The sequence below is a fragment of the Coregonus clupeaformis genome, chromosome 4, assembly GCF_020615455.1.
Source record: "Coregonus clupeaformis isolate EN_2021a chromosome 4, ASM2061545v1, whole genome shotgun sequence".
NCBI lineage: Eukaryota > Metazoa > Chordata > Actinopteri > Salmoniformes > Salmonidae > Coregonus > Coregonus clupeaformis.
The window spans coordinates 4,566,545-4,579,642 of NC_059195.1; the positions used below are offsets into that span (position 1 = coordinate 4,566,545).

At 41.7% G+C, this 13,098-nt stretch overlaps 1 protein-coding gene across 1 annotated transcript; it reads left to right on the forward strand.

Annotated features, from left to right (window-relative positions):
* Nucleotides 1-3,831: 3,831 nt before the first annotated feature.
* LOC121548234 (leucine-rich repeat-containing protein 3-like) lies at nt 3,832-12,314 on the forward strand. Its single transcript, XM_041859641.2, has 2 exons — nt 3,832-3,923; nt 11,515-12,314. The coding sequence occupies exons 1-2, from the start codon at nt 3,832-3,834 to the stop codon at nt 12,215-12,217; spliced, it is 795 nt and encodes a 264-aa protein (XP_041715575.2). The 3' UTR covers nt 12,218-12,314.
* Nucleotides 12,315-13,098: the final 784 nt, after the last annotated feature.

Sequence of the window (13,098 nt, forward strand, 5' to 3'; positions counted from 1 at the left end):
GTGCTTTGAAAGGCTGGTCATGGCTCACATCAACACCATTATCCCAGAAACCCTAGACCCACTCCAATTTGCATACCGCCCAAACAGATCCACAGATGATGCAATCTCTATTGCCCTCCACACTGCCCTTTCCCACCTGGACAAGAGGAACACCTACATGAGAATGCTATTAATTGACTACAGCTCAGCGTTCAACACCATAGTGCCCTCAAAGCTCATCACTAAGCTAAGAATCCTGGGACTAAACACCTCCCTCTGCAACTGGTTCTTGAACTTCCTGACGGGCCGCCCCCAGGTGGTAAGGGTAGGTAACAACACATCTGCCACGCTGATCCTCAACACGGGGGCCCCTCAGGGGTGCGTGCTCAGTCCCCTCCTGTACTCCCTGTTCACCTATGACTGCATGGCCAGGCACAACTGCAACACCATCATTAAGTTTGCTGACGACACAACAGTGGTAAGCCTGATCACCGACAACGATGAGACAGCCTATAGGGAGGAGGTCAGAGACCTGGCCGTGTGGTGCCAGGATAACAACCTCTCCCTCAACGTGACCAAGACAAAAGAGATGATTGTGGACTACAGGAAAAAAAGAGGACTGAGCACGCCCCCATTCTCATCGACGGGGCTGTAGTGGAACAGGTGAGAGCTTCAAGTTCCTTGGTGTCCACATCACCAACGAACTATCATGGTCCAAACACACCAAGACAGTCGTGAAGAGGGGAAAACAAAGCCTATTCCCCCTAAGGAGACTGAAAAGATTTGGCATGGGTCCTCAGATCCTCAAAAAGTTATACAGCTGCACCATCGAGAGCATCCTGACTGGTTGCATCACTGCCTGGTACGGGAACTGCTCGGCCTCCGACCGCAAGGCACTACAGAGGGTAGTGCATACGGACCAGTACATCACTGGGGCCAAGCTTCCTGCCATCCAGCACCTCTATACCATGCGGTGTCAGAGGAAGGCCCTAAATATTGTCAAAGACTCCAGCCACCCTAGTCATAGACTGTTCTCTCTGCTACCGCATGGCAAGCGGTACCGGTGCTAAAAGTCTAGGTCCAAGAGGCTTCTAAATAGCTTCTACCCCCAAGCCATAAGACTCCTGAACATCTAATCAAATGGCAACCCAAACCCCCTTTTACGCTGCTGCTACTCTCTGTTTATTATCTATGCATAGTCACTTTAATAACTCTACCTACATGTATATATTCCCTGAAATACCTTGACTAACCGGTGCCCCCGCACATTGACTCGGTACCGGTACCCCCTGTATATAGCCTCGTTATTGTTATTTTTACTGCTGCTCTTTAATTATTTGTTACTTGTATTTCGTATTATTTTATATTGTATTTTTGTGGGTTTTTTGGGGGTATTCTTTCTTAAAACGGCATTGTTGGTTAAGGGCTTGTAAGTAAGCATTTCACTGTAAGGTCTACACCTGTTGTATTCGGCACATGTGATGAATATACACTGTTCAAAAAAATAAAGGGAACACTTAAACAACACAATGTAACTCCAAGTCAATCACACTTCTGTGAAATCAAACTGTCCACTTAGGAAGCAACACTGATTGACAATACATTTCACATGCTGTTGTGCAAATGGAATAGACAACAGGTGGAAATTATAGGCAATTAGCAAGACACCCCCAATAAAGAAGTGGTTCTGCAGGTGGTGACCACAGACCACTTCTCAGTTCCTATGCTTCCTGGCTGATGTTTTGGTCACTTTTGAATGCTGGCGGTGCTTTCACTCTAGTGGTAGCATGAGACGGAGTCCACAATCCACACAAGTGGCTCAGGTAGTGCAGCTCATCCAGGATGGCACATCAATGCGAGCTGTGGCAAGAAGGTTTGCTGTGTCTGTCAACGTAGTGTCCAGAGCATGGAGGCGCTACCAGGAGACAGGTCAGTACATCAGGAGATGTGGAGGAGGCCGTAGGAGGGCAACAACCCAGCAGCAGGATTGCTACCTCCGCCTTTGTGCAAGGAGGAGCAGGAGGAGCACTGCCAGAGCCCTGCAAAATGACCTCCAGCAGGCCACAAATGTGCATGTGTCTGCTCAAATGGTCAGAAACAGATTCCATGAGGGTGGTATGAGGGCCCCACGTCCACAGGTGGGGGTTGTGCTTACAGCCCAACACCGTGCAGGACGTTTGGCATTTTCCAGAGAACACCAAGATTGGCAAATTCGCCACTGGCGCCCTGTGCTCTTCACAGATTAAAGCAGGTTCACACTGAGCACATGTGACAGACGTGACAGAGTCTGGAGACGCCGTGGAGAACGTTCTGCTGCCTGCAACATCCTCCAGCATGACCGGTTTGGCGGTGGGTCAGTCATGGTGTGGGGTGGCATTTCTTTGGGGGGCCGCACAGCCCTCCATGTGCTCGCCAGAGGTAGCCTGACTGCCATTAGGTACCGAGATGAGATCCTCAGACCCCTTGTGAGACCATATGCTGGTGCGGTTGGCCCTGGGTTCCTCCTAATGCAAGACAATGCTAGACCTCATGTGGCTGGAGTGTGTCAGCAGTTCCTGCAAGAGGAAGGCATTGATGCTATGGACTGGCCCGCCCGTTCCCCAGACATGAATCCAATTGAGCACATCTGGGACATCATGTCTCGCTCCATCCACCAACGCCACGTTGCACCACAGACTGTCCAGGAGTTGGCGGATGCTTTAGTCCAGGTCTGGGAGGAGATCCCTCAGGAGACCATCCGCCACCTCATCAGGAGCATGCCCAGGCGTTGTAGGGAGGTCATACAGGCACGTGGAGGCCATACATACTACTGAGCCTCATTTTGACTTGTTTTAAGGACATTACATCAAAGTTGGATCAGCCTGTAGTGTGGTTTTCCACTTAAATTTTGAGGGTGACTCCAAATCCAGACCTTTGTTGTCAGCACTTTCAACTATGTAAAGAAAAAAGTATTTAATAAGATTATTTCATTCATTCAGATCTAGGATGTGTTGTTTAAGTGTTCTCTTTATTTTTTTGAGCAGTGTAATTTGATTTGATTTGATTAAAACTCCTGACCTAGGATATTCTTAGAAGCGAATGTCACCGTAATGTCATCTTCTCTTAAATTGTTTTCCTTAATTGTATAACTCTGTACTTGGGCTGAGTTACACTATCAATAATCCATGCAATGAGCCACATTATACACTGTGTGCAAAATTATTAGCCAAGTCAGTATTTTGACCATATCATCATTATTATGCATATTTCCCAACTCCAAGCTGAATAAACTGGAATGCTTATTGGATTTAAGCATATCAGGTGATGTGTATTTGTGTAATGAGGGAGGGTGTGGCCTAAGGAGATCAACACCCTATATCAAGTGTGTATAATTATTAGGCAGCTTCTTCTCCTCAGGCAAAATGGGCCAAAAAGGAGATTTAACTGACTCTGAAAAGTCAAAAAATGTTAAAGGTCTTTCAGAGGGATGCAGCACTCTTGAAATTGCTAAGATATTGGGGCGTGATCACAGAACCATCAAACGTTTTGTTGCAAATAGTCAACAGGGTCGCAAGAACCGTGTTGAGAAAAAAAGACGCAAATTAACTGCCAAAGATTTGAGAAGAATCAAACGTGAAGCTACCAGGAACCCATTATCCTCCAGTGCTGTCATATTCCAGAACTGCATCCTACGTGGAGTGCCCAGAAGTACAAGGTGTTCAGTGCTCAGAGACATGGCCAAGGTAAGGAAGGCTGAAACCCAACCACCACTGAAAAAGACACATAAGTTGAAACGTCAAGACTGGGCCAAGAAATATCTGAAGACAGATTTTTCAAAGGTTATATGGACTGATGAGATGAGAGTGACTCTTGATGGACCAGATGGATGGGCCCGTGGCTGGATCAGTAACGGGCACGGAGCTCCACTTCGACTCAGACGCCAGCAAGGTGGAGGTGGGGTACTGGTATGGGCTGGTATGATTAAAGATGAGCTAGTTGGACCTTTTTCGGGTTGAAGATGGACTCAAACTCAACTCCCAAACCTACTGCCAGTTTTTAGAAGACACTTTCTTCAAGCAGTGGTACAGGAAAAAGTCTGCATCTTTCAAGAAGACCATGATTTTTATGCAGGACAATGCTCCATCGCATGCATCGAAGTACTCCGCTGCGTGGCTAGCCAGTAAAGGCCTTAAAGATGAAAGAAAAATGACATGGCCCCCTTCCTCACCTGACCTAAACCCTATTGAGAACTTGTGGTCCCTTCTTAAACGGTCGATTTACGGTAAAGGAAAACAGTACACCTCTCTGACCAGTGTCTGGGAGGCTGTGGTTGCAGCTGCACAAAAAGTTGATCGTTAACAGAAACTGACAGACTCCATGGATGGAAGGCTTACGACTGTTATTGAAAAGATGGGTGGCTATATTGGTCACAGATTTTTTTTTGAAATGTCAGAAATGTTTATTTGTACATTTTGAGTTGTTTGTTTATTATTCTCACTTTAACAGATGAAAATAAACAAGTGAGATGGGGAACTTTTCGTTTTTCATTTAGTTGCATAATAATTGTGCACACATAGATATTCTCCAAAGAAAGCCAAAACCTCAATTTTACTTTCTTAAATATTGCCAAGAGTGTGCAAAGCTGTCATCAAGGCAAAGGGTGGCTATTTGAAGAATCTCAAATATGAAATATGTTTTGATTTGTTTAACACTTTTTTTGGTTACTACATGATTCCATATGTGTTACTTCATAGTTTTGATGTCTTCACTATTATTCTACAATGTAGAAAATAGTAAAAATAAAGAAAAAGACTTGACTGAGTAGGTGTGTCCAAACTTTTGACTAGTATTGTATGTATACTGTAGCTAAGAAAGTAATACTAAGTCTATGTTGTGTAGTAAGCTGTTAGTAGCCCATGTGGCTCACCCTAAAAATAAAGAAAAACCCTTGAATGAGTTGGTGTGTTCAAACTTTTGACTGGTAGTGTATCTCTCTGGCATATTACATCATTTATGCAGCAGCATACAATACATGTTTGGACTCAGCTTGTTGTGCTCACTTGAACAGGAAGGTGGCGCAGCGGTCCTACGTGGGCAAATCTTGTCATCAAACTTTGTCATCAAAGTCTGGCATTCTCTGGATTTATGGTGCTTTCAAGACAACTGTGAAAAAACAAGGTTGAATCATGATGACGTCAGTGATCTTCAGGTCGTAGCTCTTGAAAAAGGCCAGAGTCCCGACTTACAATACCGAGTTGGTTGACCGTTCAAAACGTATTTTCCCAGTCGGAGCTCGTTTTTTCCTGAGTTTCCAGTTGTCTTGAACTCACTGAAGTCTGATTTCCCAGTTCTGAGTTAACAGTTGTTTTGAGCGCGGCAGAAATCATGCTGGATTGACAGCATGGCAAATGTTGAATGTTTATCATTTTAAACTTGGAAAAGAGACCCTTAAACCGAGAATTGGGACCACAAACCCACTCCACTGAATAGCAGGCTAGTGGTTGCGTTGCAATGCTTGCAGTAAGCCACTGATTCCTTCCAAACCACTCATTGTTGAATTTGCGATTTCCAACTTGTTGTGTAATGTTTATGTCCAATGGCCGATGAGCACCGATACGTTTTATCTATAATTTCTCTTCATTATTTATCTTCATATGACAAGGATTAAAAATGATTTGCCAGTAGATTGTCGACTTGATTCATGATGATGACTGCTAGCTAAAATTTTGAAAGTATGACGTTGACATGATCAGTCCAATCAAAGCTACTGTAGATATAACGTGATTTGACGTCCTTTTATCTGTGGCCAATGACCTTGAGTCTTCTTGGATGGGCACATCTAATGTAACTATATGGCAGTACCCAAGGGTTTTATTTTTGATAAAAAGGTTGGGCTCAAAACAGTTTACTAAACAACAGCAACTGATTTAAAACCACAGAGTTACCGCAAGTCACAGGAGCACTGCTTCCGCTATTCCAGCACCATTTCAACTTAAACATTTAAACATCATCAAATCAACTAGATTATATACTGTTTGCTTAGTTTAATACACTGAAAACAAACTTAAAGACACCAAAAGCAATTTAGTCCAAGAAATGTAGCTAAATATCATGTGGCTGTCCATGGATGCTTTATTAACTGACATATATATATATATATATATATATATATATATATATATATATATATATATATATATATATATATATATATATATATTTTTTTTTACATTGTTTGCAAACTGATATGTGACACGTATTAATGCCAAAATAACATGCAAAACAGGCATAACCCCCAAAAAAAAAAAGTTAGTATTATTTATTTATTTTGCTAGAAATGTGGGGCTCAAAAATGACACTGCAGAACATGGCAAGGAGCCGGCCGCGACCGGGAGACCCATGGGGCGGCGCACAATTGGCCCAGCGTCGTCCAGGGTAGGGGAGGGAATGGCCGGCAGGGATGTAGCTCAGTTGGTAGAGCATGGCATTTGCAACGCCAGGGTTGTGGGTTCGGTTCCCATGGGGGGCCAGTATGAAAAAATAAAAATAAAAATAATGTATGCACTCACTAGCTGTAAGTCGCTCTGGATAAGAGTGTCTGCTAAATGACAAAAAATGTAAAAATGTAAATGATAGCACAATCAGATCTGGGACCAGGCTACATATTGATCATTTGTTAGGGGAAAAAAATATCATTTCTGGATTTACTAAATTGGAACATTCTTCATGTTTCAGAGGTAACTTAATGCCACCGTTAATAATGATGGAAAACAACTTGAAATGCCTATTATACTATCATACGTCCTAGTTTCTCTCAACTATACAGTATGTGTGGAACTGGTTTCATCTGCTCCTCACAAAAATCTATCAGAATCCAAGCCAGTTGGGCTGGAGGAGGTAAAGATTTTTTTTCCTGGTACCAGGTCATAGAATTCTATGCAAGAGCCAGCTCAGACATCGCTTAATGTAATGCTATTACAACCAAATATAAATCTATCAAGCTTTTTCAGATGAGAAGACACGTTTTATTAGAGTTCCTCACATAAAAAGTGTTGTGTTACATTAAAAGGAACAAGACCACCACAATCCAGCTAGTACATAGTTTCATTTGGGATACATTTTGGTCGTATTGTCTGGGGTTGATGTTAAAAACAATTCACCCATGGAAGAAAGAATATACAATTTCTCTGACCTATAGTGTGAGGGAATATATTGGAACAATCTATCACCGAGAGTATGAGTTGTTATACCGTGATAGATTATTCCAATATATTGAATCACTGTGCCACCAAAAAAGTAATTTACAACCTGTGTATGACATGGTAATTAACTTGCAGGTGACATACACAAAAATTTATGCACACATGACTGTAAGTCACTTTGGATAAAAGCCTCTGCTAAATGGCATATTATCATTATTATGTAGTTATGTAAACATAATTGTGTTATTTTCAACCCAGTATTACAGATAATTGTGAAATAGACATTAATTGCTTATGGGAAATTCTTTGTTTTTTCGTGTGCAGCACACGATTTTGTATACAGTGCATTTCAATCACAGATAAAGACAGAAGGTTACTTAAGACAGAAATGATAGAGGAAGGTTGGTCGGGGAGGATGGGTGGGCATATAATGTGAACATCTACCTACCCAAAGGTTGTGTTCGAATCGCATCATGGATAACTTTATCATTTTCGCTAATTAGCTACTTTGCAACTACTTACTACTTTTGAGCTACTTTGTAACTACTTATTATATTAGCTAACCATTCCCCTTTAACCTAACTCCTGTAGTTAACCTGTAATTCTTTCCAGGTTTTTAGCCTATTTATTCATCCACCAGGCCTTAAATTCCTTGTTTGACTATAGAGGATCTACTCTCGTTTTTTTCAAGCGAGGGAATACGTGGAGGCTTGCCAAACTAACAGCAGTCCAATCGACACACAGCCCGACCGAACCCCTTCTGTGCTCTCCACTGATGTGCGCATGACGCGCTGATGAATGTGGCCGGTGACTGAACAGGAACATCAACAAGTGTGTCTGCTGTCATCTCTGTGTTGAGAAACGGTAGGCTATTAGGTATTACAACTGTAATTTATAGTATAGGGTACCTGTTTTGGAGATGATGTTACTTGGAATACCATGTACAGACCACGCGGAAACTTCGGTTTTATGCTGACCACTGACATTTTAGGCTTTGAATAGAATGCCTCGTGCTGAAAGCAATACATACTGTTCAGACCACAGCTGTCTGAATTATGTTTTGTTATATTCATAAGAAATGTCTGGAGTAATTATTTTTAAAGAAGAAGTATGGATCTTGGTGGAAATTTGAAATATAGAAGCACATATTCTCAAAATGGAGCCGAGTCTTTACGCACGCGATCTGGAGCAAATGGACTAGTGGATAAACACCTGATGTGTGCTCATTTTTATAACTGTGATATAACGCTGAATACTTTTTTATAAAGGTAACGGTAACACTCCGGACAAAATAATTGGCTACGATTCCTGTAAGTTTTATTTGTATCCTGCCTACTGTAAAAGTTTATGTATTTTTGGGGCGAAAAACGTTTGAAAGCACATAGTTCAATAAAATGTCAAATTTTCCGTTGTCTACATTCAATGTCCAATGCCTATTGGGATGACTCATTGTAATTCTGGGTGGATTTTTGTAAGAGCAAATAAATCAGTATAGGACATTTTAAATTAAGATAAATCAGCAAGATTATGTAGAGGTAACTACTGCAATCCAATAGTCATTTAAAAAGCATTTGATCTTATACAACTTCTAGATTTAAAGAATGTCATTTAAAATTCATTATAAGCTGAGAACTGTCTTCCCCTTTATATAAGGATGTTTTATTCCATGATTTATGGTTTTGATGGTTATGGTAATTTAAGTATTTTCATAGCTTCAAAATATGTTTGCAACTCATGATGATCTCATTGCCTTTCAGTCTTTGCACCCATAGCTTCACCTATGAATTTGACAGTGGTTACATGTATCTAGCCCCACCCCTCAACTTTATAGCAAACCAAGTGGGTGCTGCCATTTAGAACACAAATTAAGGATTGTGTCCTGAAACCCTATTATTATTATAAGTGATCATATTGCAGAATGTAACTCTCCTAATTTGATCTATGATACATTCAAAGCTACAGTATCTAAAGGGGCAATCGGCAGTTCAAACAATTTCAAATTTACCCGCCACTGTTTTGGTAAAAAGCTTAGAGATGGGGCTGAAGAAATGTAACTACTCTCAAATTCCAAGAGCTGTGGATACAAGGACTGACCATCCATGATATCAAAATTATAGTTTAAACCATGTTTTGAGGCTATACAGTAATTGTTTACAATTACATTGTTTACAAACAGTGGAGTAAACAAGCTTATATTTTGGGTTCTGATGGGATACGGCAGTTGAACTAAGCTCATAAGGCATTTACAAGTCATATCCTTCAAGAATCAATAGTCCAAAAAGGGATGTAGCAATCACAGAATGCCCATTTAAAGCACTTGCTGCTAATTTGATGCATGATATTATGTGTGTTCAACATTTTACTGCATTTACAGTAATTAACTTATTTGACTTGCAATAAAAATGGTTATCTAACAAAATACAGAACCAATTAAGACCTCTACTTGTTAACATTTTGTTATGTTTTAGCTCTGGCTCCAAATTAATCTCATATGATCTTATACATTCAATTCATCTCAATTCAACTGCAGGGCTGTCATGGTCTATTAATATGGCCTGTTTTGTAAAAGAACAGAGGCTCTCATAATGTCACTACAGGCTGTCCCAGTGTGCCCTGATGCATTTTAACGTGTCAAATCCTGTTGACACCTCCCTATGAGCACCAGCTCAAATGTGAACGTGAGGGGCTTATTTAAGAAATCTTGGCTGCATTTTGTGTGTGTGCGTGTTCATGGGATAAAGCCATTGAGACGTAGCCAAAAATGCTTGATAAAAATTCTAAATGTCACATTGGTGCCCCCAGTCCCATCAACAGGTTGACACCAAGTACAACAATAAGCTATTTAGTCAGCATAATCCACAAGAGGGTGCATAGACCCATAGTGAAAATTATATGATACATTGGCACAGTGGATCCATTCTAGTTGTGTAAATGTAGGACATCCATTTTCCTTTAAGTGGAAATATGACTGAGCAGCTGAAGCATTGATTTATTACGTTATGAGAAGAGAAGCTGTCACGTTCGTTTAATGACGGGTCAGACCAAGCCGCAGCGTGATATGCGTACATGTTTATTAACGTAATAAACAACACGACAAAACAACAAAGGAAACGAAACGTGAAGTCCAAGGTAGAACACACAACATACCTTACAAGGAACAAGATCCCACAACTAGACAGTGCCAATAGGCTGCCTAAGTATGGTCCCCAATCAGAGACAACGAGCGACAGCTGCCTCTGATTGGGAACCACACCGGCCAACATAGAAATACACATACTAGATAATACAACATAGAACATACACAACAAATAATATACACACCCTGACTCAACATATAAGAGTCCCCTGAGTCAGGGCGTGACAGAAGCACAGTTCATATTCATGTTTTCTGTTATGAAAGAGTGTAATCATTATTATATCGGCACTACCCTGCAGAAGCAGAACAAATTTATTTCATTCCAACGTTTTAAGTCCATATAAATGAATTAGCTATCCTAATATGATCCGATAATGTAAGTGATGACCAATGTATTTGTTTCTCCGCTTTATGAGATTTTCTTTAAGTGAAATGGATTGTCCTTGATAATCATTTTACAAATGTGTTCAGTGTGACGCTTGAATTGACTATGTCCAATTTGCAAGCAAAACCAATTTGGCTGATGCACTCAGTACAATTGTACGAATATTATAGCAAAGTAATCTTGACATAAAACATTATCCCTAAAATACATAAACCTACCCTAAAACTTTTACAATATGGCCTTCAAGTTATTCTGTGTCACTGCTACTAAGAAGAAGCTATGTCTTGTAATTCCCTTTTTCACTAGGACTGTCACTATTCTGTTTTTGTTCTTTCAGTTCTCGACATGGCAGGAGGATACCTGTAACACATTCAGCCTACCTCCACCTCACAGTTGCCTTCATCTCCCTCTAAGATACCTTTCCCTCGTGAGTAACTATCTTGTCTTTCCAATCTGAAGGCAGCCTCTTGGATTCTGTCTGGAATACTCCCAATGCAGCTCATGTGAATCTGGGCTCTACTGAAACCCTTTGGAAACAGCAGGACATGAAAATGATACTTCACCGATGGATCTGATGGATTAACTACAGATACAACCTTGACGGCTTGTAAGGAAATTAAAACACTCCTCTGTCTTGTCTTGTGGTTTGCAAGCCATAACAATAGCACAACATGGCACAAGGTTGAACCATGACTGCTCTTGCATGACAGGACCAGCTAGAGCACGCAGCTGAATATGTCCAATCCTATGGGTCCTGATCGGCCCAGAAATCTCTTGCTCTCAGCTGTCTCGGCTCTCTTGTGGGCCTTGCACTTTGGAATATTGTTTCGAAGTGCACTGGTGACCGCTTGTCCCAAGAGCTGCCACTGCATGGAGAAGAACAGCCTTGTCATGGTGCAGTGCATGTCGCGCAACCTGGAGAACATCCCCGCCGACCTGCCACGAGACACGGTAGTCCTGCTGCTGGCCTCAAACCGCATTACCAAGATCCCCAACCAGGCCTTTAAGGACCTCAAAAGATTACAGGAACTGGACCTATCCAACAACGCCATTGAGACGGTGGACGCTGGGGCCTTCCAGGGGGTCTCCGACGGCCTTCGGGTCCTGGACCTGTCCAACAACCGCTTAAGCAGCGTGCCCAAAGAGGCATTCGCCAAACTTCGGGCCAAAATCAGCCTCTCCAACAACCCCTGGCACTGCGAGTGCAGCTTGCAGGAGGTCCTGAGGGAGCTGAGACTGGACCCAGAGACGGTCAACGAGGTGAGCTGCTACACGGCCGTGGAGGAGGAGTACGCCGGCAAGCCCGTTATCCAGGTCCTGGACTTGGGAATCAACTTCTGCAACTTCTACCACAAGACCACCGACGTGGCCATGTTCGTGACTATGTTTGGCTGGTTCACCATGGTGATAGCCTACGTGATCTACTACGTGCGGCAGAACCAGGAGGATGCCAGGAGGCACATTGAGTACCTCAAGTCCCTGCCCAGCAGCTCGCAGATCAGCAAAGACTTTGACACCATCAGCACGGTTCTCTAGCAGGCCCACTGTGGCACACATTTGAGAAAGTGTGTGTGAGTGGGTGAGTGAGTGAGTGGATGATAGGGGGAAAGGAGTTCTTGATTTTTGAGCTGGATTTAAGGTTTAAGGTGACCTTAGGAGACGATAGACTTGGACTACTTCTGAACCTTTAGTATTTATACTCGCTCTCTGTCTTTCTGTATGTATACAGATATACTATCTTAATTTGACCAGTTTCTCACAGCAGGAAAATAATCCTGCCACAACAGGAAATGTTAATTATTATGTGGATTATAATTAATGGACATTTTTGTAGGGTTGATACATTTTTCGTTGGGGCAAATCAAGTCCGACATTTTAAAGTGGAATATCCTAACTTTAGAAGCCTTTTTAAACCTCAAATACACTAAAAGTTGCATTTCCTGCGGCGCAGGAAAATTCTCTGCGACAACAGAGTGATCAAATTACGAAAAAGGACATACATTGACAAATTGGGCATTTTATCATTTAGACTATCATTTCATTTATATTCACTTCACACTCTCAAGGTGAAGGCTAATTCTTTTAGAACACTATTTTCACTTGATATCTCTTGAGATCCTGCATTTAAGTGGGAGAGTTTAGCTGTTCAGAACTTGTTATATTTCATTGTGGCACACAGATTGGTTCCTAACTACAAGTCATTATACTCTGCAAACCACCACAGAATCCCCATGTACATGTGGCAAATGCCCACCATTGTCTGTTTATACAACATCTGTTTACATGCAAATTCAATGGAATTCATTACACAAGTGGAATAAAAGTTGATTGATAGCTAGACTGTTACATTTCTGTCACTTTAACACAACCATAAACATAAGCAATACTCATTTTTGTATTGATCTTTCTGTAGCTAT

Coding starts and splice junctions, on each gene's coding strand:
- LOC121548234 (XM_041859641.2), top strand. CDS start 3,832: ATGGACCAGATGGATGGGCCCGTGGCTGGATCAGTAACGGGCACGGAG. Junction 3,924..11,514: donor AAGGTGGAGGTGGGGTACTG/GTATGGGCTGGT, acceptor ATTGTTTCGAAG/TGCACTGGTGACCGCTTGTC.